Source organism: Dipodomys spectabilis, unplaced genomic scaffold (genome assembly GCF_019054845.1).
Source record: "Dipodomys spectabilis isolate Male_0828 unplaced genomic scaffold, ASM1905484v1 ptg000006l, whole genome shotgun sequence".
Taxonomy (NCBI): Eukaryota; Metazoa; Chordata; class Mammalia; order Rodentia; family Heteromyidae; genus Dipodomys; species Dipodomys spectabilis.
This window is the reverse complement of record NW_024870683.1, coordinates 7962338-7987235: the sequence shown is the minus strand read 5'-3', so window position 1 is coordinate 7987235 and position 24898 is coordinate 7962338. Positions and strand designations below refer to the sequence as shown.

Genomic DNA, 24898 nt, shown 5'->3' with positions numbered 1-24898 from the left:
AAGCCCATCAGGTACAGGAGGCAAGACTGTCCAAACAGTTGCACCAAGTAAGTTACAGCCGCGTGCTGATGGCTCACATGTGTAATCCTATTCAGAAGACTGAGATCTGAGAATCCCAGTTCAAAGTCTGGGCAGGAAAGTCTTGAGATTAACTTCCTCTAAATTACCAAAAAAGCTGGAAGTAGAGTTGTGGCAAGTGTAGTGTACCTTGAGCCTTGAGCAAAAAGCTCAGGACAGCACCCAGGCCTGAATTCAAGTCCCAGGATGGACACACTTACCCCTTCCCCCCCAACATACACACAAAGAAGTTATGTCAGGCAGAGGGTTACAGAGTTCAGGGGAGGGAGCAAAGCATCATTGACTTGGCTTTTGGATTGTAACATTTTGAATGGCAATAGAAATGCAGAGGGAGCTAAAGAAGAGGAACAAAAGAGGCCAGAAAACAAGGAAATGCTCACTAGGAAGCTGAGAAGAGAGGAAAGAAAGCCCTTTTCCCATACAAATATTAAAGTGCTGAGAGATAGTGGACCTTTTCCTTGACCATGGCAAGACTAACCTACTTTCTGAGCATACTACTAGTGTTTTCCTTAATCTCTATTTTATAAATACCAGGTGACAAGACCAAGGTTGCTACAGATGACTTTAATTGCTTAAAACAGAATTTAAAAATGCCATATTCTACAAAGGTGTTCTTAGGGCAGAGAATGAACATGTGGGGCAGTCTGCTGGCAGTAACTGTAAACTGTAAATCAGCATGTTCTAATACAGCTTTCTGGGACAGCAACCAGTTGCACTGTTCAACTCAGACACATAGTGGACATATTAAATGTGACTACTGCCAAAAATGTTTTTTTTAATAGCTACATATATCTAGAACTGCATGACTACACTAGATGAAGGAAGTTTACAATAGAAATAGGAACCAAGTATCCTTGAGATGGCACACATCCAATATGTGCTACGGGAATTGAGGGACAGAGCTTGTCACACACACGTTGTCCAGACTCAGGTTCAATTACTGAATCCAACGGATGGTAAAGGTCTCACAACAAACAATACCAAGACAGATTCCTAAACTAACAGATAATGATGAACCCACCTTGGAGAAAATGCCTTAGGTTGGTGGGAAGATTTACAGGTGTCTTCCGGAAACAATTCAGGTCACCTTTTAGTCAATGAATTTACTTTTCAAACAAAAATTTCCAAAGAATTTCATAGAAGAGAGAAATGTGGAGCTATTTTAGTTTAAATGGGGGTAGAGATCCCTAGAAATGATGAAATTAGTTCTTCATCCCTTTAAGTATGCTTCCAAGCTGCAGCACAGCTAGAGGTCAATAAAGAAGTTTCGTGTATAATGTTTGAAACAAATTTATTCTCAGAATAATGCACAAAAGCACAGGTTGAGGCTACTGGTGGGAGTGTCCCTCCCCACTCTTTCTCCTCTCCCTTACTCGCTGAATGCCAGGGAGAACACAATTGAAGGAAACATGCAATCACAAACAATGATCAACTCTAAAGACAAAAGGTTTGGTCCAGAAGAACTCAACATAATTAATCCAATTACTGTGAACAGCCTCACTGAGCAGGATTAAGATATTGCAGATGTAGTGTTTCCACAGGGTGGCTCTTCAGTGCACCAGGGGGGCCTGCTTGAGGGAGATGAGGACTGAGCGCATGCGGGAGACGTCTTTGGCCTGTTTGCTGGACTTGGGGTTAAAGTCACACAGCCGTGCCACCCGCTCCCATTCAGTGCCTGGGGATGATTCATCAATGTCGTTTACAAAGGCTTCTTCTGCTGCCCTAGAAATGGTAACAAAACATGTTGGTTTAATGTAGAAACCCCCTACAGAGCAAGCTGGTGGCTGCCTTGCTACACAACAGTGTGGGCCTTTTCACCCCTGACTTGATGGCATTCTGGTCTTCCCAAGGCTAAGAGCACCTGGCCCGGGTCAGATTCAAGGGTGGCCAGCTCTCCTAGGCACAGGGTGCCTAGGCTGCTGTGTAAAATGGTGGAATACAGGTGTTCAGTTCAGGGCTCATTCTGTCTCTGTCTGACTGTCTGCTCATAAAGAGCATTAAAAGGCAAATCCTTGGCCAGCTACACATTGCTTTTAGGAACTGGAGCGAAGCGGCAGGCTGGTCAGTTACTTGGAAGTAGCTGTTTGAGTTTCAGGAAAATTTGAAACTTCTAAAAAGCCCACAGGTCATTGCACAATTAGCCTCTAGATTTATTCCTAAGGCTGGAGAGAAACAGGGCAGATCAAAAGGAATTTAAGACAAAGCTCCCATGCTAGCAGGCACTAGAGACTAAAGCCATTCTGGAAAGGGGTTTGTTAGGGCATTCTCTACTTCGGCCAAAAGTTTGCCATTTTCTCTCCAGCTGGGTGCCCAGGACCACTCAGGGCACACCCCAGCAGGAGAGCCAATGAATGTCAGCTGCTTTTTGGCAGGATGCCGCTCCAACATACTTTCACATCAAGTTCAGCCCACCCCCAGGTAGGCACTAACTCAAAGGACAGGGATAAAAGGTGGGAAGACACCATAGATTCATCTACTCCAACAAGCATCACGGGCAAAGCAAAAGCAATGGAGATGACCAGTCTGTGGGGACGGGGGTGGGGGTGGGGTGGCACTATCACAGGGATGGCCGTGGCAAACACTGCTGAAGCCTAGAGCCACTACAACACTGCGACTTCATGGCACACACAGTTAGGGGCAGTGAGAAAGGTTTACTTAACTGTTCTAGGCTGTAGCAAGGATGGTTTATGTTTGTGCTTAAAGGTGAAGAGAAGAAAAGAAACAAGGAGAGAAACTTTAGGTCAGATATAGAAAATGAGAATGAGCTCAATGCAGATGATCAGTAAGCTAGACATGCCCTTGCCACTCTTCTCTACGCTTGGGAACGTGCAGCTGGCTTTGCTGGACTACCCTGCGGCCCGCAAAACCAGACTTGACCTTTCCAGTCTCCATTTCTACTCCAGAGAGAATGTGCAAAAGTCAGATCAAACACCACCTGTACGTCCAGCATTTCACATGTCTCCTTGCAAATTTCCTCTGAGGGCCCGGGAAACCTAGGTGAACATCTCAAGGTCATGGACTCTAAAAGGTTCTACAGACCTCATCTTGCCACCCAACTTCTACAGGTTTCTTTCTTCCTCTGTTATACCCTCATCTCCCTCATGTAGGAAGTTGGGTTTTCATTTTTAAGGATATAGTGGGGACTGGTTCCAATTCTTCAGCAACATTGCTTTGACAACAGGAATTCTTAAGAAAATATACTTTCCAAAGATGTAGAATTTGGGGTGGGGAGGGGGATGCGAAGTGGATCATATTAGACAGCTATAGACATCTTGATCTCACAGCTGGGGGCTTATGCTAGGATTGGGGATCAGAAGCTGGCCACTCAACAGCAATTTCTGGTATGTAAGACCACAGAAACAAAGACAGACATCCACTGAAGAGAGGCACCCTCTGCCTGAGAAGCAGGACCCCCACCCTCTCTGAAGTACAGAGTACAATGCAAAGTGCTGCTGCTGCTGCTGCTCACAGGCTCAATTCCTCCTGGGATTTTTACCCGCTCACAGTGGGAGGCACACTTTCCCACAGGGACAAGCAATGAAAGGGCCTTAACCATAGCGGTGCAGCAACAGAAAGAGGTCAGAATCCACCTAGGTCCCAAACCCTTCCTAGACAAGATCACAAAGGATCTACATTTTGAAAGGGAATTAGTTTGCCTCCCTCCAAGATCCCACATATGAGAACTGGTCATCAGAGGGTGTGGGGAATCCAGATTAACAATGGATCATATATATGCGCTTATCCACGCTTCAGGCAGCCCCCAGTGCCAATGTGAAATAGTTTAAAAAGCAAAGCAATTTGTGACAAAAAAGGAGCATTAACTCTTAACAAAAAGTAGAAAGAACCAAAACAAGAAAAGGAATTAGTTTTGCAACATACACATAACCAATCACGTCAGCGAAGGGTTGTTTGTAGAAAGCTTCATCTGCCACCCTAGACAGCAAGAGGTCCAAAAGGCAGGCAAGCAGGCAGGAAAAAAGAGAGAACATTGAGAAGCAGAAACATCTAAAATCCACAATTGAGGTGCAAGTGGGCTGAGAGGCTGCTCCTAAGGCTCCCTCCTCAACCCTGGGAGGCTTCCAGTGGTAGATGATCCAGCAGGCCCTGGCTTCCCAGGAGTTTGCCACTGCTTCTGTGTGAGACTCCCCGACTCCCCCATGACAGCGAGCAGGCAGCTTCTGCTCTGTGGCTTACCCAGCAATAACCTGTTTTAGGGACTCAATTATGGGTCAAACCCCTTCACATACATTACACTGATTCAGTCCTTAAATGTCACAACCTATGTATGCCACTGCCCTCTTTACAGATGAGGTCACTGAGGCTTAGAAATGAACCAGATGGCTCAGCTATAGCATGGTAGAAGTGTTCAGAACTCATAGTCTAGCCAACACAGTACTTTCAACTGTACATTAAAGTTGCTTCCTAGCTGGTGCATGCGCAGGAAGCCATCCTGCGCTGTCCCATGTTTCTGCCAGCTCCAGTATCATTGGGTACTCACTGAATGCTGCCAGGCACCAGATGCACTCAATCTTAAAGATCTGATCTCAAAGCTTCAATTATCCAATTCTTGTTTCCCTATACCAGCTAATAGAGGATACATTTTCAGTATCCTAGAAACTTATGGAAAAAATGCAACTGAAGTGGTCTGCTGGCAGAAACTCCAGACTTGGGTCCTGGCTGCAGCTGGGTCCTGTGTGTCCCTGAGTAAGGCTTGCCTGGCTTTCACTAAGTGAAATCCAGAAATCCAAAAATCCTCCTTAACTCTCCCAGAGATGGGAAAGCAAATAAACATGGCAGGGCTGTGGGCTAAGGAGGCAGATATACTAGGTGGAGCAATTTATACTGTAGAGGATAGGCTGGTTTTTAACTGTTGTTCCAGGCTGAATGCCTGGGAACAAGCCCCCTTGTCCACTATAGTTGGGCAGAAAGAAACTTTGCTCAAGAAGTCTCAGCCTAACCCTTGCCAGGCCAGTTTATGGTGGGCAAGTGGCAAGGAAGAGACATTTGAAAAGCTAATCATGTCCAGTTATTAACCTAAGTGTGCATGTTCATCTAAAGCCAAGTTCTAGTAATTTTCAGTTTACTTTTAAACTCACCCATCCTCTTTTCATCTATCCAGTTTTGGTTTACACACAGAAGATGTTTTGTGGAAATTTAGAGATGACAAAAGGAGCAGCCTGGTTCTAACTTGTAGTGACTCAGCAGGGAAACAGAGTTGTTTGTGGGCTGAGTGGGAGACAGAGGCAAGGCAGGCCAGCTTGTACAACCATAATCCTTCTAGTTTACATAAAGGGCTCAACCTAATTCATTTCAACTTCATCTTGCTCTCACTGGAAAAGAATAAAGGTTTAATGACTCTTGTCAAGGCATCACTTAACAACAAAGACTTAAATGTGAGACTCTGCTCCTTTGCAGCTAGTCCTAAGACTAAAGAGCTTCAGCTAGTCCTAAGACTAAAGAACTTGTCCATGACAAGCAGAATCCCTGAAGCACAAACAGCAAACACAGCGGCCTGGCCTGTGTCCACTTCACCCAGCCCAAGGGACCTGAAAGCAACAATTGTGAGCCTGGGCAGGTCTGATGGGGCCTGGGACAGCCTGGGAGAGGGTGAGGAGAAATGCCTGACCACAGACAAGGTCTGCAGAACACTTCATTCTATAAATTGTCCCACAAGTGGCATGGAAAAATAATGTCTACCATTGCTAAGAATCATAGATTTCCTCAAACCGTTTCAAGCCTTGGCAGAACTAAAGAGTATCAGGACAGAAGCCAATTGTAACAGGGAGAATGCTTCTCTTCTGGCTTGGAAAGGAACATGATCTGGGGTGGTCCTTCATGACTGAACTGTAGAAGCCACTAGTTTTGAGTCCTCAGAACCATATCCGCAGGCTGTCTGAATAATTCACACTCTTGTGCAGTTGACATTTAAATGGACAAGATAAAAGGAGGGAGATGCAGTGTGAGGAAAAACAGTAAACTACACATTCTGTATTAGGGAAAACCACCCTCCACAAGCACAATCCCTGGCCTGGATGTGTTGCCAATGGCTCTAGTGACAGACTGGGTAGAGGGCTTCTGGAAGACAGCTGATCTGAGGATACTCAAAATTACCTAGATGCTCTTTCTACACACCCAAGCCTCCTCTTCTGAATGCCTCTCATTTTCTGGCTTATCTCTGGGGTCCTTAACATCCAGCTGCTACAAGAATCACCCATGGAGAATGACACCTGATGAAAATGAGTATCCCATTATCTTTTATAAAAATACAGAAAAACAGCAGGGAAAGTAATTAACTTTATAGGCACTAATGGCAGAAAACAATATTCAGCCAATATAAAAATCTACATGACTATAGTTCCAGCATTCAGAGGCTGAAGCAGGAAGACCACAAATTCAAGACCAGCCTGGAATATATAGTGAGATTCTCAAAAAAGAGGAAAAAAAAAAAAAAAACCTCTAAGGTAAGATGCATGCCTTGGGAAGAAGCACCCTAAAGTGATTTTTGTTGTTGTTGTTGTTTATAAATATGAGGTCTCAATATGTAGCCTAGGCTAGCTCTGAACTTTCGTGCTGTTCCTTCTGCTTCCTAAAAAACTGGGATTAGGCCAGGTGCCAATGGCTCAACCTGTAATACTATTCAGGTGGCTGAGATGTGAGGATCATGGTTCAAAGATAGCCTGGGCAGGGAAGTCTTTGAGACTTGTATCTCCACTAGAAAACCTGAAGTGGTGGTGTGGCTCAAGTGGTAGAAGTGCTAGCCTTGAGCGGAGGAGCTCAGGGACAGTGCCCAAGCTGAGTTCAAGCCCCACAACTGACCAAAAAAAAAAAAAAAAAAAAAAAAAACAGAACAAACTGAGATTATATGTATATGCTACTACACCTGGCTTAATATTCATTAGCTTATTTTTACAATACTAAGGATGAAACCCACGGCTCACACATGCTAGATGAGAGCTCTATCACTGAGCTACATCTCTAGTGCCCCAAATGATTCTCAGTTGGCTCCTGCTTCCATCCTCTGCAGAATCAATGGCATGAATGTGAAAACCACTCTTTCTGTGCTAAGACCATGGTGATGGGGGCAGTATACCATGAGCTTTATGTAAACAGGCTCCATCCTTTACTGCAGTTTCTACAAGGCAAATGACTGCATTTCTAAACAGTTCTAGGCTCTTTGCATAAGGTATGTAAGTCCTTTCTCCTCTTTGGAACTTGAAGGCTCACCTGAGACCCGCCAAACCAACATTATGTAGTCCCAAGCAAAGAAAGAATCATAGCCCTACCTCCATACTCACAGATTCAAAGCTCTAAGAGGAGGGAGCCCTTTCTCTACAGGAGTTCAGCAAAAGTGTGTTGAAAAAATTGCTCTGACATGGAATCTAGTCTCAATAAATTCAATACTGAAATCTGAAAATCTTTTGATAAGCTGCTGGAGTCGCACTGACTAATATTTAGGGAGGGCGGCTTGTGCTGCCATGTACGTCAGAGCAGACTTGAGTGCTGAGGAAGCTTTGCTGGGGGAACACCAACCTAAACATCTTTCTGTACAGATCTGGACTTGCACCTGCTGGGAGTAGGGAGACATCCTGAATAAGCACAGGTTACCAGAGTCTGGAGCCGCCAGCATTCAGAAGTAGCTGCTGGCAGCCATCTCCTTACAAGTAAACTGCAGCAGACAGCAGCTGCCCCCACACTTGCTACAGAACTTCAAATGGAACCTTGACAGGCACTCCTTGAATATATCCCTCAGAGGAAAGTGACCAGTACCAAGATTTAGGCCTGGCATCCAAGAGTAGCTGACAGGCCCAAGGATGACCAAAAAGACACAAGGAATGAAGGGCTGCTGTAGGAGAGCCCATCAGTTGCCTACAATGTGTCAGCTGGCTACAAAGCCACTGGCTCCCTCTTTCTCAGCAGATCTTCATCAACTACAACTGTCAGAAACAAGGGCACTTGACCCAATCTGCTTCTTGAATAAGTACAGGAACCTATGGCTCTACTTTAAAAATGAAAACTCTTCCCAGGCCTAGTCTGGCTTTTTCCACTGAAGTAAGTGGAGTGACTACTATTCAGTGAAAGACAGGCTGGAAACCTAGGAGGTACAAGCAAACTAATCTGCCTTGCACGAGGAGAGCCATGTTGCATATGCCTCTGGGCTACTTCCAAAAATGAAGGACTTCTTGAGAAGGAAGGACTTCCAAGAAGTGAGTGCACTGAAGACTACAGCTGCCACTTGGTAATGATATGAGAACACATGTATTTTCTCCCCATCATAACACAATATCAAAGATATTCTGAAAAAAAAAAAAAGCATTATTTAGAAGCCAATCCAAGATTTTCTTGGGCATAGGTTAAATACTCAGTGAACCCATAATTTTGAAGTCACTCACTGTGTTGGAACACCTAGTTACAGAGCCTATTTCCATGCTAAGGATCCCTTTGTGAAGCCTCTTTGAGAGGGCTGAGTTGTATTTAGGAGATGTAACATGACCAAGATTATAATCATCTTCAAAGTAATGAGATCCTGGTCTAGTCAGGAAAGTGACCTTTCATTTCAGGGCTCACCATTTTTGCCATATGGACTGAATCTATGAAATAACTTTCCCTTTCCTGAATCACACTGTAACAGCAGAAGCAAATCAAAGCTAACCACACTCTAGTTGGGATGGCTAAAGAATGAGCCAAATTACGCTCACGAGACCCTGGAGACTTGCAGCCTCTGTGTTCCACGTACTTCCTTCCAAACCTGCCTCAAGACCTTTTATACTACAAGAGGGAAGAACCAAGAACCTAGACTGGACGCTGGGAAATGATCTGATGCACTCTTGGAAAACAAAGTGTGCTAGAACCACCGTGGACTGACCTGTTGTTTGCTTTTGTTTTCTGTAGCTGCTCGTCTTGTCTTGCATACCACTCTTCTAGCTCCTTTATTGCTTTTTCTTTCCACTCTGCTTCTTGCTTCCGAGAATTGGCATCTTTGAAGGGAGGGGAAAAAAAGACAACACAAATGAGACAAAACAAATTTAAGTTTGCTTCATCAATTTACTTTTTGGTCTTATTGAACTTGTCAGAGAGAGAGAGAGAGAGAGAGAGAGAGAGAGAGAGAGAGAGAGAGAGAGAGTGTGTGTGTGTGGAGAATGAACTTGTCAGAGTGTGTGTGTGTGTGTGTGTGTGGAGAATAGCAGGGAGAAAATAAAATTCTGGTTTCTTTCTCAGTACAACCAACTCTTGGTCTCAGTGATCTTATTTCTGGTCTTTTATTCCATCCTATCCCAGACCATTGACACCAGCATAATTGTGACACCTTGGTAAGTCATTATATAAACCTTGCTCATGGAGCCAAATAAATTTAATTCAGTTGGCATTTTTTTTTCACAGAGGAGAGGAGTGTGGAAATGTGTGTGTTTGTTCTAGGCACTACCACCTGAGTGCTCTATCACTTTGAGCCATGCCTCCAGTCCCTTTTGCTCCAGATAACTTTTTTTTTTTTTGCCAGACCTTGTCTGGACTATTTACACTTCCCATATTGGCTAGGGTGACAGGTGTGTACTACCACTGCCAGCCTTTTCTGTTGAGATGGGGGTCTCACCAACTTTTACCTGGGGCTGACCTTGAATCGCAAACCATCCAATCTCTGCCTCCTAAGCAGTTAGCATTAGAGATGTTGGCTAAAAAAGTACTTTTAGTGGGGGGGAAAACCCTTTACTAGAGGAAAAGATGGCTCAAGAATCAGAGAATGCAGAATGTAGATCATCAAAGTCAGTGAGGACCACAAAATGTCTACTCCTACTTAGACTGAAGAGTTTGTGGCAAAGCCAGGACATAGGCTGCAAAAGAAGTAAATAATGAAGAGAGTCCAGGGGATAGACAAGCGATCATTATTAAGGATAACCGAAAGAGGGAAAAAAAATACACATCTAGCAGTTTGCCAGACTGGATTCTCCAACATGAAGTTCCTGAGAATTAGAAACATTTACCTAAAGAGACATACATTAGGATTTGGGAAGATAGAGAAATACATGTCACAACTACTGGGGCAATAGCTGATACTTCAAACATGTTCTTAAGGACATTCTTCCTGGCGCCACATTTAAAATCTTTAGAACAATCCCCAAAAGATAAAGTCTAAGCCCATTTTCAGTAGTGAGGGGAGAGGCGAAGCTCAGTAAATTTGAGTGAAGGTCCTACGGATATTAGTGAATAGTAGAAACAAGATTCAAATCCAGATCTGACTCTAAAGGTCACTCTCATTGTCACCAGAAATTCAGACAGTGCTGCAAGAGCAGAATAAGACCCAACTCTAATAGTGTCTTCAAGGAGAGGAGATAGCAGGGAAAGTATCAAAGAACTCGAAGACAGAAACGAAGCATCTTTGGTCATTTCTAGGGCCTTTGCAAGAACTATCGTAGAGTAACGATCTGTAGAAGTTATATCTGAAATAGTAAGAAATAGCCTAGTAGCAACTAAAAACAGAAAGTTAAGATCATAAAGTTTTTACTTTGTTGTTTAATTATCAGAAGGTGACCTTAGCATTCAGGAGGTTCCTCTTTCTTAGAGTTTCCACTGACTCTCATGTATCAGGAAATTTCTGACTTGTGTCCATTTATGGCACAGTGGAATGGAGAACCCTGTGCTACACATAATGAGATGCTGTTGGCTGCCGGTACTATATAAGCAAAGAATCTGAATGCAAGGTCTCCCTGGATAGTGTTGAAAATACTTTCAGAAAAGTATTTTTGATAAGTAATTTAATATATTCTATTGGTTATTATAACATTTATTATATATTAAAACAAATTATCATGAAAATTTATCTGAAAAAATTGGTTTAAGTAAAATCGGGATCTTCTATATCAGGATGCAGTTACTGTACAAAGAAACATTTAAATTATCATCTGGCCTTTACAGATTTAGCAAGTGACAATGGAAGTGAGAATTCAGAATCAAACCAGGAGCTCACACCTGTAATCTTAGCCACTAAGAACTGAAGATTGCAGTTTTAATCCAGCTCTGGAAGACAAATCCAGTTAACCAAAAAAAGCTAGAACTGGAGGTGTATCTCAAGTTGGAGCGCACTAAGCCTGAATGAAAAGGCCAAATCAGTCTCAGTACTAGCACCAAAAACATAAAATACTCACAATCCTTCGCTTTTTACAAGAGAACACAGATCTAAGCCTGAACATAGATATGGGAAGAATGAGGAGCAAGATACACCAACAAGCACCTTATCTGGCCACCCTCACTGCTGTTCACAGAAATGTAAATAATTTATGAATGTGGGCACCAGCTAAGTTGTGAACTGCTGACACTGGTCCTGGTTCTCTATTTTTAGTTTTCTCACAGTTCTTGCAGGGAAAAAAGGTGAAACTGAAGAAACACCTTATTTGTGGACCAATTCAACTGGAATGCAAGGCCACTTCTCTAAAGAAGGCATCTTGAATTTAAAAAGCAACTTCTCATGGCTTATTCCAGAGGTACCCAACTTGACAATTTAAAATTTTCATTTATTAAAATTGAAGAATAGTCTTAGTAACAACAGCCACATGTGACCAGTGGCTTCTATTTTGGATAGTGCAGTTGCCAAATATTTTCATCATCAAAGAAAACTACTATTGCATTGTGCTGCTGTATAGGATGCAACAGTGTCTTGTTCTGAAAGCCAAATGAATTGGACTAGAAATAAAAGATCTGACACTAATTGGCTATGTTATCTGGGTCAAGGCCTTTCTTATTTCTGGGTGTTAGGTACCCCTTTTGAAAAATAAGAAGTCACATTTTCACTAGGTCAATGGTTCTCAAGAGAAAATAATACTGTCAACATGTGGCTACATGATGAATGCCACTATTTCTAGGAAATAATATATTCAGATAGTTATGTCAGATCACTCAAAACAAAAGTTGTGTGTATGTATAAGACATAAAAATGTGCCTAATTTATATAAAAATAAACTATTATGGTAAAAATAAATGAAAATTATTTAAGCTATCAATTTTCCTCTTCTTGGAACTGTTCTGTATTTGAAATTACAACAAAGAGCTAACAAAAGAATACATTGTGGATTACATCCTTACATCCTGCCATACTCCTCTAAACCACCATGTACAACACTAGCTCTCTCTTGTTCTTATGAAGTAAGTGATACTCCAGGCCCACACCACTTTTACCAAAGGCCAAGGTAGCTAGTGTCAATACTGGGCTTGGCCTACCTAAGTTTTATATATATATCATACATTTAGAAAGTACTGTGGCTGGAAGGAATGGCTATGGACCTTGAAGCAAGGCAGAGTGAGATTGAGACTCTACTACTTCATAGCTGTGTGTTTCAAATACTTTTTCTAACTTTGACCCACTTACTTCATCTGTAAAAAGCAAAAATTTTCCTTACGTGGATGGTAAAGTTAAAAAAAAGTGTACACATTTTCTGTCAGGGTTTGGATATGTGTTCTCCACCCCACCCCCCAAAAAAAAACTTTATGTGATAAAAATTTTGTTGTCCAGCTAATGGCAGTTTTATTAGGAAATGACTGGTTGGTTCATAGACTCTGACATCATCATTATTATTATTTTTTGGTTGGTTGTGGGGCTTGAACTCTGGGTCTGGGTGCTGTCCCTCAGCTCTTCAGCTCAAGGCAAGTGCTCTACCACTTGAGCCACAGAGACACTTCTGGTTTTCTAGTGGTTTATTGGAGATAAGAGTCTTACAGACTTTCCTGCCTGGGTTGACTTTGAACTGTGATCCTCAGATCTCAGCCTCCTGAGTAGCTAGGATTACAGGCATGAGCCACAGGTGCCCAGTGGCTCTGACATTATTAATGGATCAATCCACTGATGAATTCATCATTGATAAAACTATAGAGAAGGGATAAAAACTATGGAAGGCAGGGTCTGATTGGAGGAAGTTGGTGACTGGGTTTGCCTTCAGAGTATATATCCTGTCCTTGGCCTTTTCTGTTCTCCTTCCTGGCTGCCATAAGGCAAATAGCTTTCCTCCATCATGACCTTCCACCATCATGATGTTTCAGCCCTGCCAAAGGCCCGAAAGTGGCCTGCAACCAGCCTAAAAGCAATGATGACAACTAAGCAAGAACCAAAACCTCTGATGTTGTAAACTAAATCTTTTCTCTTATAAGAACTTTGTCAAAGCAGAAAGTAACTAACACATCTCCCATATATTCCTTGTATAAGTGTTACCTTAATCCTTCAGATAACTATGAAGCTCTCCTGCATGGAAATAATATTTTCAAGCTTACAAAGCACTCTCATAAATAGTACCTTAGACTACCCTTAAGGTCAGTAATGCCAATCTTCCTTCTCTGATGATGACACACTCTGAAGGGTTTGAACCACAAAACGCAAAAGGCCCACAGTTGCCCAGTCTTTCACTGCAGTTGAGGGCTCTTTCCATAGATCACTGTGTTCTTTCTGGAGAGGTGGCTCTTTTGAGTTACTGTATTACTCACACAATAGCCTAATCAACATGAGGCATCTCCCATGAGTGTTCTTATCTTCAAGTTAAAAAGGATAAAAGCAGAGTTAACAATTCAATTGAAAACAGATACTCAAAGACAAAAAGAGATTGCTTTCTTACCAAGGGCTTCCAAGCGTTCAGTTTGCTCTTCTCTCCATTTACGAATACTTTCAGGCTCTGACTGTAATCGGTCCACTTGTGAAATAGCTGCGTAACTGTCTGTCGGACCATTACTCTCCTTAACACAAAACACAATTGCAGTCTATCAGTACCAAAAACTCTTTCCTGAAATGAGCTTCATAAAAATTAGAACCTTCGGTTACATGCAGCACTGGTGGCTATTGCAGAATATTAAGGAATTACCTTAAAAGTGACAGTATATCCTTACATGGCAATAGGAGCTTTAAACATTACTGAACTGAATCTTCACTATCTCATGAGGGTGGCAGAATAGTTGTTACCTTACCTGTTAAGAAGTGGGACACAAACAGGAGATAGGAAAGTTGGGGGTGGGTGGATAATAGAATGTATTAGGAAATTGTGAGAGCAGTTTGTTTCCTCACTTGACACAGATTCTGTGGTATTTTCAAAGTGACAAAGCTAAGTACAGAGCAAAACAAGGCCTAGAGTCTAAGACTTCAAAATATTATTACACCACACAAAAACAAGTCATTAAATACCATCTAATCAAAACATAGTAATTAAGAATTTTTAAATGTAATTACTACAATTAAGAGAGAAAAGGGAAAAAAAATCAGTCACAGCAAATGTGACAGAACTCCATTATAGTAGGTTAGATTTGAAGACTAACATCAAACATTAATTTTTTAATCAAATAAGTATTAATCATTAGACTTATTCTACTTAACTCCATTATAGTAGGTTAGATTTGAAGACTAACATCAAACATTAATTTTTTAATCAAATACGTATTAATCATTAGACTTATTCTACTTGCTGATTGGGGAATATTAACAGCTTAACCATGCCAGACTAAATTACTTAAAATATTAGTGACTAACAGTACTTGATATACTATTTAAATTGACCATTGTCATCATCACAAAGGGCCATCTTGAAAATAAGCACGCTAACACTAGCTGGCTCTATGGATGCCATCTCTTTTTAAATTTTCCTCTTTGGAAGGTTATATGACTACCACCTACTAATATATCCAGAAAAGTCAGAGAAGTCAGAGGACCAGGGTCTCCACCAAGAGCAATCAATGCTAATCACAGAAAGGCTCCAGGATCATTATCATTCAACATTATCAGAGTATTCTGTACCTGATAGTATTCGCCATTCATCACTCCATCAACAGCATCTGTAAGATACAAGATTTTAGTCTGTCAGTTGGGGCTGGTTAAATACAAACCAAAGAATTACACAGTGGAATATAGTACTGAATACTTTAGGTATTGTGAATTACTAAATACTATCCCTTTGGTAGGTATTAGATACAACTCTTTTTTTTTCTTCTTCATTAATGAAGAAACTAAGATGTGCTATAACCTAATAACTTTTTCAAAATGTGGACAAATCTGTCCCCAAGCTCCCAGTTCCATGATTTTATTTTCTGGCCAAGAGAGATGACAAATGGAACCCTGACAGAACTGCTGCAATGAGTTACTTCTCTTTGAAAGTTCTGGCAAAGTCTGGCCTGGAACTCCAGTGAGCAGAAATGTACAGCTCCATTTTCAAACAAAGCTGCTTTTTTCAACCCATACTGTGGTTTAGAGTAGGGGTGACACTAGGGTCTACACTGAGACTTACTGATTCTTCTTACTTGGAATTAGGGCAAAGCAGTTTTTAGTATCCCAGGGCTATTACAGTGTTGGTAGGAATGTAAACTAGTACAAACTACTCTGGAAGACTGGAGATTCCTCAAAAACCTAAACACAGAATTTCCCTATGACTGGACCATACCACTCTTGGGCATCTACCCAAAATATTATGTGAAGATACAGTAAAGATACTTCCACATCCACGTTCATCATGTACTATTTACAATAGCCAAGTTAGGGAAATAACCCAGATGCCCTATAATTGATGAGTGGATCACGAAAACGTGGCATATATAAATACACACACACACACACACACACACACACACACACACACAAAAAATGGAATTTTACTCATCCATTAGAAAGAATAATATTATGTCATTTGCAGGGAAATGGATAGACCTAGGGAAAACCATGTTAAGTGAAGTTAGCCAGGCTCAGAGAGACAAACAGTGTATATGTTGTCTCTCATATGTAGAAGCAAGATCTAAATATGCATGATAACATATAAAGGCTCAATGTACTTACACACAATCCAAGGTTGTAATTCCTCTGAACTAAAATACCATTTATCGAACTTTACACTTTGGTGGGGGGGTAGGGGGAGGAGGATTGGGTGGGGGAGGGGGAAGGATGGGAAGGAGAAACAAAGGAGGAGGCTACAATGTTTGATAAGAAATGGACTCATTATCTTACCCATGTAATTGAAACCCCTCTGTACAGTATTTTCACAATAAAAATTTAAAAAAAATACCGTTTATCAATATGAATAGCAGCAGTGGAAATATGTTTGTGGGAAAGGAACAATAGGGGGCACACGAATGGAATGAGGGTGAGCAAATGTAGTCATTATAGCCAGTGTACATTATATTAGAAAATCAATTACAAGCTCCTGTAATCCTAGCTACTCAGGAGGCTAAGATCTGAGGATCATGATATGAAGCCAGCCTGGACAAGAACCAATTAACCACCAAAAAAAAAAAGCAGGAAGTACTAGGTGCCAGTGGCTGAAGATCTGAGGGATGAAAGATCTGAGGGACAGCGCCCAGGCCCAGAGTTCAAGCCCCACAACGGACCAAAAAAAAGAAAGCAGGAAGTGAAGCTATAAGGCAAGTGATAGAGTGCTGGCCTTGAGCAAAAAGCTTAAGGACAGCACCCAGGCCCTGAGTTTAAGCCCCAGAACCAGCACATATACACACAGACAGGCATGCATGCAAATGTGATGAACCATCTAGTCTTTTTGACACAATTAACTATTCATGTTTTCATAAATAAGAAAGAGCATCTCAGAGGTGAGAGAAATGTCTAAGACCTATTTATAATCCTGGCTTTCTCAGCCTCCAAAAACTGTGATCAATAAATTTCATCTGTTTTATTTTTTCATAAATTTGAAGTTATATAAGCCAGACCTATTTTAAAATACATAGTATTAAGTAAGGAAATTAGAATTTTCAAAGTTTGAGAGGGAAAAAAGGCAACCAGACAAAGACCCAGCATTATAGGGCCTGCAGTCTTGAGCTGGCAATACAGTAATTGTCATGAACTAAAGGCAGTCTCACTTCTGGCTTTTTCTGTTTATGTGGTACTGAGAATTTGAACCCAGGGCTTCATGCATGCATGCTAGGCAAGCACTCTACCACTAAGCCAACTTCCCAGCTCTCAAGGCAGCCTTTAAAGGGGCATATCCTGGTCAATCCACCAATTCCCACAGTTCCACTAACTAATTTTTAAAACTCTTTTCTGTGTTTTACTAGTTTTATTACTAGACTACCAGCTAAGTAATTTCTAAGCCCTGCTAACATAACAGCTCTGAGAGGAGGTATGTGCCAAGCTGTACTATGCCTATCCTCTATCTTCTACTGATAGCTGCTTGGAGCTACTATAAAAGCTTCCACTGACTTAGAGGCTTGGGGCACAGCAAACCATTCCTCTTCCTTCTGACACTCTTAACTAATTAAATCCAACCAAACTGTCTATTTCCAAGTCAATGCTAATATTTTAACCATTCTTTGGGTCTCTTGCTTCACCCAAGTCTCTTCCCTTTGGCTTAGGGGTACTAAAAACTTTTATAGATTATATTCCCACTGATACTAAAACATTTATTATTTTGCAAAAAAAAAAAAAGGGGGGGGGGGAGAGAGGAATGAAGACAGAAGAAAATGTTTATAATCCATCACTGAGTCCTGTACATTTAGTTTGTCTTATGTACATACATTTCTTTCAGCCAAACAAGCCTCCTCTGATATATGCCTTCTAGTAATCCATTCATTCGTATCATCATTAAGTTTTCAGTTTTCCTATACACATGTATCAGCACTTCACATACACACACACACACACACACACACACAACTTGGCATATGTGTAGGGTTCCTTGTAAGGTGAATAGGTAGGCATTCTAGAAAGAGTAGATAATGATACCATTTTCTCTTTGCAGTAAATTTATGTGTATGTGTGTGTGTATACACACACACACACACACACACATAATTTTTTTTTTGGTCGGTTGTGGGGCCTGAACTCTGGGCCAGGACACTGTCCCTCAGCTCTTCAGCTCAAGGCTAGTGCTCTACCACTTGAGCCACAAAGCCACTTCTGGCTTTTTCTGCTTCTGTAGTGCTGAGGAATTGAACCCAGGGCCTCATGCATGCAAGGCAAGCACTCTATCACTGAGCTACCTTCCCAGCCCAATTTGTGTATATTTTTAAAAATTGCATGTGAGGCTGGGTGCTAGTGGTTCATACCTGTAATCCTAACTACTCAGGAGGCTGAGATCTGAGGATGACAGCTCAAAGGCAGCCCAGGCAAAAAATGTCTGTGACTCTTACCATCAATAAACTCAAGTCATAGACGCTAGCCTTAAAAAAAAAAATCTCAAGGACAGCACTCAAGCCCAGAGTTCAAGCCCCCCAGGACTGGCCAAAAAAAAAAAAAAAAGCATGTGAGATAACCATTATTAGTGTTGCTAGGGCTAAGGTGTAGCTTAGTGGTATTTGCCTAGCACATGTGAAATACTGTATTCAGTCCCCAGCATGGTGAAAAAAAAAAGTGCTAAACTTGCCGGGTGCTGGTTGCTCATGCCTGGCTCACACCTGTAACTGTAACTACTCAGGAGGCTAAGATCTGAGGATGGTGGCTGGAGGCCAGCTCAGGCAGGAAAGTCCAAGAGGTTCTTATCTTCAATTAACTACAAAAAAAAAAAAAAAGCCAGAAGTGGAGCTGTGACTCAAGTGGTAGAGTGCTAGGCCTGAGCACAAAGGCTCAGGGACAGCATCAGGCCCAGAATTCAAGCCCCAAAACAAACAAACCAACAACAAATCCAACAAACCAAGAACAAAACAAACCAACAAAAACAAAAAAAAAAGTGCTGTAACTTGAGCAAGCTAGAATAACAAAAGAAAGATTATCTGTTAATTTGATACATGAATACAAACCATGGGATCTAAGCAGATTGCAACCCACCTCAGTTTTGATCTGTTTCAACTACAGGTTTGTATATTTCCACTAGTTCAAAATACTAGCCATATTTTTCTTAACTTGTTTAACTGTTTTACTTTTGTGCTACTTATTTTTTCTAATGCTAGGGATCAAATCCAAGGCCTCATGAACACATGCTCTACAAAGGATAATCATTCCTAGCCACTCCTGTGTTGTACTCAAGACAGCTTTTTTAGTAACTTTTAGTACATTTTTACTCTTTGCTTAAAAAACTTACTAGCTTTGGAGTAGCAGAGCAGTATCCTTGAGCAAAAAAATTAAGGCAAATCACCTGGGCCAAATTCAAGCCTTAGTACTGGTGTGTATATTCACGCATGCATACACACATGTATAACATACATCCAGTTAGAAGTTGTAAATGGTGGTGTACGACTGTAGTCCTAGTACTCAGGAAGCTAAGGCAGGAGAACTGAGAATTTGAGACCAACCTAAGCTATACAGTAAGTCTGTCTTAACCAAATCAAACCAAACCATGTTAGAGGTAGCATACATTCTTTACTGAAAACTGACATATTTAACTGTTCCTCTTTGTTAAATTCCCTGTTGTAGAATTGCTGGATCACCAGATATATTTCTAGACCTACATTGACTAAAGACTGCTTTATCATGCTTTTTAAACTTTTGCTAAATAAACTGATAGTAAGGGAGAAAAAAAAACAAATGAAAAAACTTCATGGAGACTTGTTACAAGGTATTAATATACCTCACACTTGATTTTTTTTCCCTTGCTGAACTGAGTTTTGGCTATTTTTTGCTTTATCTCTAAGTGTTCTGTATGTGTAGCCCAGTCACATTGCAAATATTTTCCTCAATTTGTCTCAATTTTTTCTTTTTTTGGGGAGGGTCTGGTCGTGGGGCCTGAACTCTGGGCCTGGGCGCTATCCCTCAGCTCTTCAGCTCAAGGCGAGTGCTCTACCGCTTGAGCCACAGCACCACTTCTGGCTTTTTTCTTTTTGCTTATGTGGTGCTGAGGAATCGAACCCAGGGCCTCATGCATGCAAGGCAAGCACTCTACCACTGAGCCACCTTCCCAGCCCCTCAATTTTTTCATTTGTATGTAGGCACTGCCAATTCCTCCTTTATGTTACCTCCATTTGCTTTTATACTGACAGATACTCACTTCTATTATTTTTTAAAATGTCTTTCTTTAATACACTTGAAAATTTTTTGTGTAAAATAGAAGAATGAGATAGTTTTAAATCCTAGAGCCTATACAATGCCTAGTCTGGCTAGTCCCATATAATGGTTAATACATTATAACTAACATCTCATCTATCCAGTTAATAAATTCCACCCCAGGGCCACTTTCAGAAGAAAAAAAAAACTTTGATCATTACTTCATATACTAAACTAGAAGTAACCTTCATCCTATACTTCCTAAACTACATGCTGCCTGCCCTTTGCTCTGAGACCCATCCAGACTCTACTATGTGCTTTGAGTTCTTCACTGTACTACTGTATCAACATTCTTTACTGTGGTATGAACCTGGAGCCTGTCCCTTGTAGGTGGACATTTTAGCACTCAGCCATGCCTCTATCCTGTTTTTTGATAGTTTGTTGTTCTTTTTTTTTAGATGAAGCCTAGCAAATTTTTCTGTCCAGCTGGCCTTGAACTATGAGTTCTAGATTAGTCTTCTAAGTAGTAGAATTAGTCTTGTAAGTAGTAGAATTACAGGGGTGAATAATCAGCAAGTATAAATCAACTGACCCAAGTCAAAGGTTAGTCCACTGCTATAGAAACATACAGAAAGGGATACCTAGAGCCACTGACTTAATAGGACAACTAAGCTAAGCAACTCAATAATTCAGAAGGAAACTTTCAAGGCCATCTTAGGAACCCCAGAAAGAAACAAGGGCCAGAATAAGTTTCCAATAGGAAAAAGACTGTCTCAAAACAGAAGTTACCAGGTTCCTAAAACATATGAAGCCAAGCAGAACTAGGTCTGAATCCCAACTGAGAACAGTTAGCTTGCTACACTAGGATCACTGCTTAATGTCCAGTGACCAGTTCTCATCTGAAATGAAATACTACCACTTAGCTTTCAGTTATGGCACAATTCAGAAGAATATGGAGTAATGACACTTTCTAACTGTGCAGTATTCTTTCAGTATTATACATGACACTTCTACCAATAAAATTACTCCAGAAAGCATCCCTTTTCTACCTCTTTTTTTTTCCCTCCAAGAATGGACTTGTCCAAAGCACAATGCCTTGTTGTACTTCTTAGTTCCTTGACTACTTCTGTTCTCCTCCCACCTCAGCCCACATTATGGGGGGATTTTCAATAGCCCCACTTATGCTGTCTCGCTGACCAGTCCATTGTTCAATATCCCTACCACCACCACAAAGCCACTTCACCCAGTTGGTTACCTCCAGCCTCTAAATTTTTCTCACTTCCTAACAACCCAGTTCACAGATCTCTTTCTTTCTTCCTGTTCCCATTTTGCACAGTAATTTTCTTCAAGGCTGAATAAAGCAAGTTTAACCTCCCCCCCCTCCTTAATCTTTATCTCTTTGATATACATCAGGAAGAGCATCCTAAATACACCTCCAAAGCCTATAAGCCTCATAATTACTTCTCCTTACCTGAAGGATATAGCAGCTAGACCTGAAAGATATAGCAGCCAGAATTAAGTGGATTCTTACTATACACCAGTAAACATTTTACAGACAGTTCTTTTTGGCTGTGTTGGGGTTTGAACTCAGGGCTGTGCATACTTACTATATACCAGTAAACATTTTACAGACAGTTCTTTTTGGCTCTGTTTGAACTCAGCGCTGCGCACTTGCTAAACAGATACTCTACCGCTTTAGCCATGCCTCCAACCCCAAGTTCAAATGTAATGCTAAAAACATTGTGCCATATATTAACACTTTTTACAGAAAAAAGGCTGAGCAGTGATGCAGTTTTATAAATCGTCTCAGACAACAAAGCTAAAACTACACTCAAAGAGCAAGGAAAGCCTAAAATGGGGGGGGGGGGGGAGGGGGAGAGAAGGGGAGAGGAAGGGAGGAAGGGAGGGAGAAAAGGAGAGGGACAGAGAGGAAGGGGGGAGAGAGAGAGGGAAAAAGAGGGAGGGAAGGGAGGGCAGGGGAGGGGGAGAGGGAGAGAGGGAGAGACAGAGACAGAGACAGAGAGACAGAAAGAGAGAGAAGTTCTCTTATTCTTAAAGTGCTGAGTGCTGCATTATTACCAACAGTCAAGGATCTGGCCTTAAGTCACTAAATGCTTAGTTCACTAAGAAAAGCTTTCCCAGGAACTAAGTCAGCAATCACCCCTTTCCTTCCCTTTGCTGAATGCTTGATGAATAAAGGACCAAAGTACCCAAAGCTGTTCTCTCCTTTTCACTTTTCAAACTGTCTACCACCAAGAGCTGTGTGTTTTGGTTCATTCCTTCTATGTGTCAGACACCCTTGCTCCCAAGAGTGATCACTAATAACACTGTTTTTGAATCACAAGTCTTCTGAGTCCAGCTTTGCCCAATCCTTGCTATCCAGAACAGCCACAATCTTTCTTTTATCTCAAGACACCTTGCCTAAACAAACTGCAATGGAATGTAGTACAGCTTAAAGGTCAGGAAACTTGGGGCTCAGCTATTAACTCATCTTTTTTTTTTTTCTTAAGCAAGTCATCTCACTGGGATTCAGTTTTCTATTAAATGAAGCGGAGAAGGGGGGTGCTAAATAAGGAGTAAAAACTTTTAATCCCCAGCCTAAGGAAAATAGCTCTTAATCACTAAATCAACTTCATATCCTTATCACTGCCTAATTTAGTCCAATCTGCTTGCTGTAAATTGTATATTTAGTCACATTATAAGTTCTTTTGGGGAGGCTGATTTGCCTAGGAGGTAGTATAGTATAAAAACTCAAGAGGCTGTAATCCCCCTCTTCCTAAAAATATTCTGTCTAGCCTAGTAATGTGAGATTTCTGAATTTAAATAATACACAGCACTACTCTACTGAACCAAAGCCTAAGTCTTCAACATTTCCTAACTGTTCTATGCCCGGCCTGTTTTACTCATTTATGTTCGGTGCCTGGCTCCTTAAGGACAGCGTTTAGGGTAGTACAGACATTCTTATTTTCTCCAATGACACCCTACTCTCCTGTAATTGGATTTTTTTCCAGACAAACTCTATGTTGTTCAGTTTGGTCTTGAACTCGTGATCCTCCTGCTTCAGCCTCCTGAGTAGCTAGGTACAGACACTTAGCTTGGTTTCTTGTTTTTAGTACATGAAAAGCCATTGTCCATTCTCCTAATTTCCTACTTCCCGGTACTAATGAGCATGTCTTTCCCATTCTTTTTTCCTACACCACAATCTTAAGCATCAAACCCAGGTAAGACATTCAGAGGTCAATTTTTTTTCTCTCCCTTCCCAACTCCTTACGCTCTCTAGTCATCTCCTCTTTCCTCCGTAAGTAGTGAAATCTTGGACAACATTTCCTAAGAAAAGCTGTTCCCAGAAGAACAAGTTTTAGCCGTGACACAACCGAAGAATGGCAAACATCTATCACTCCTGGCCAGTTTCTTTTCCCAGGGTCGGACCATCTTTCTTGAGTTTCATATTGATTCCTAACCCCCCACTCTGCACTGCCATTTTTGATCGTACGTCTCAATAATGATACTGTTCCAAGTCTGGCCAAAATGCGCCAATGCGGATGATTCTGCGTTCGGGCTTAAAGGGCAGCGAGTGTTGAATGAAAAGTTGGACGGGCTTTCGGGCTACTCAGTCTTCTAGCCACGGTGTTTGCTTTCTCGCTCTGCTGGGGCCCGACCGCACTCAGGCCCCCTTGGGGAACCGGGGCAGGTCCCGGAGGCCGAGGTTGGTGCCGGCGTGAGCGGCTGGGGGGGGGTCTCGTGTCCTCTGGGCGCTCGCTTCTAACCTCTCTGGTTCGGCCAGGAGAACGCACACGGAAGCGCCCGATCCTACCCGGGGCCGCCGTCCCCGCCCCAAACGCGCCCGCATTCTCACCCGGACCCCCCGGCGGCTCGCCGTGCGGCTGAGGCCCAGGGGCGCCGCCGTCCAGGATGGCGAAGGCCTCGTCGTTCTCGATGCCCGCGATTTCGCTCTCCTGCTGCGCCAGGAAGGCTGCGGCCGGGTCTTCCTCACCGGCGCCGGCCACTCCATTCCCCAGCGCGGGGCCTCCGGGAGCGCCGGCAGGGGCGCCGAACGGGTCTAGCTCAGCCATGGCGCGCAATTCAACGGCGCAGACACCAACGTCAAGAGACAACCAACCGACCCACCAGAACTGCACCGGGAGGCAGCCTCTGTGGTGGCGACTACGAGCGGAGGACAAGCCGGAGGGAGGGAGAAGTAGAAGCGGAAGCACTGCTCCTATATCCGGTTGAGTTAGGCACCCCGAAGGGAACAGCCAATCAAAGGACGGGAGATACCCAATCAGAAGGCTGAGGGCGGGCTCACAGAGACAACTCGTGACTCGGCGGCCAGCCTCCGGGGCCCAGGGAGGCGGAAGTGCCACCTGACCGAAAGTGATGTTAGCTGCTTCGCGCCCGACCGCCAGCTCTGCGGGTACTTTCCCTGCAGGGGGAGGTGAGTGCCGCGTGGGCAGCCTCGTCTGGCTGAGTCTGAGGTTTCCGCCTGATCACTTTCCTCCTTTGTAAAGTGGGACGAAGAATCCTCCGTGGCCTCTCTTCTGGGCTTATTCAAAGACTGAACTCTCCTACAGAGCTAGAATGACTTCATAAAAGTTTTTTTTAATGTAATTTATTCACCCATGATTATTATTATTTCTTTATTCCTTTCCTTGGAGCTTGACTTTGATTCAAATTAGCAACGATTTTTCTCCCTTAAGAATTTTGTATAAAAAGGCGAGTATCTTCTTGGACAAAGCACTCTTAACCAGTATGCCTTTTAAGAGCTAGAGAGAAATTTCTAGAACTGGAAAGTAGCACGGGGATCACCAGCTTCACAGGGAAACTTCTGTGGATATTTCCGCAGGAGCTGGGGGGAGGGGAGCCGTTGTTCAGAGCCCAAGAGGAAATCCTGCTTCCACGAGGACTTCCAAGATGGTTCTAGCCACAGCTAGGGGCAACAGGAACTTTCTT

The 24898-nt window shown here is 42.3% G+C and overlaps 1 protein-coding gene across 1 annotated transcript; it reads right to left on the bottom strand.

Moving 5' to 3' along the window:
• Positions 1 to 623: 623 nt before the first annotated feature.
• Clta (clathrin light chain A) lies at positions 624 to 24312 on the bottom strand. The gene is made up of 5 exons (XM_042698363.1): positions 23805 to 24312; positions 14834 to 14871; positions 13668 to 13785; positions 8942 to 9053; positions 624 to 1800 (listed from the first exon to the last, which is right to left on the bottom strand). Exons 1-5 carry the CDS (start codon positions 24019 to 24021, stop codon positions 1629 to 1631), a joined length of 657 nt encoding a protein of 218 aa, XP_042554297.1. The 5' UTR covers positions 24022 to 24312; the 3' UTR covers positions 624 to 1628.
• Between the last annotated feature and the right edge of the window lie 586 nt (positions 24313 to 24898).

Coding starts and splice junctions, on each gene's coding strand:
- Clta (XM_042698363.1), bottom strand. CDS start 24,021: ATGGCTGAGCTAGACCCGTTCGGCGCCCCTGCCGGCGCTCCCGGAGGC. Junction 9,054..13,667: donor TGAACGCTTGGAAGCCCTTG/GTAAGAAAGCAA, acceptor CTCCCTTCAAAG/ATGCCAATTCTCGGAAGCAA. Junction 1,801..8,941: donor AAAACAAAAGCAAACAACAG/GTCAGTCCACGG, acceptor TACCATTTCTAG/GGCAGCAGAAGAAGCCTTTG.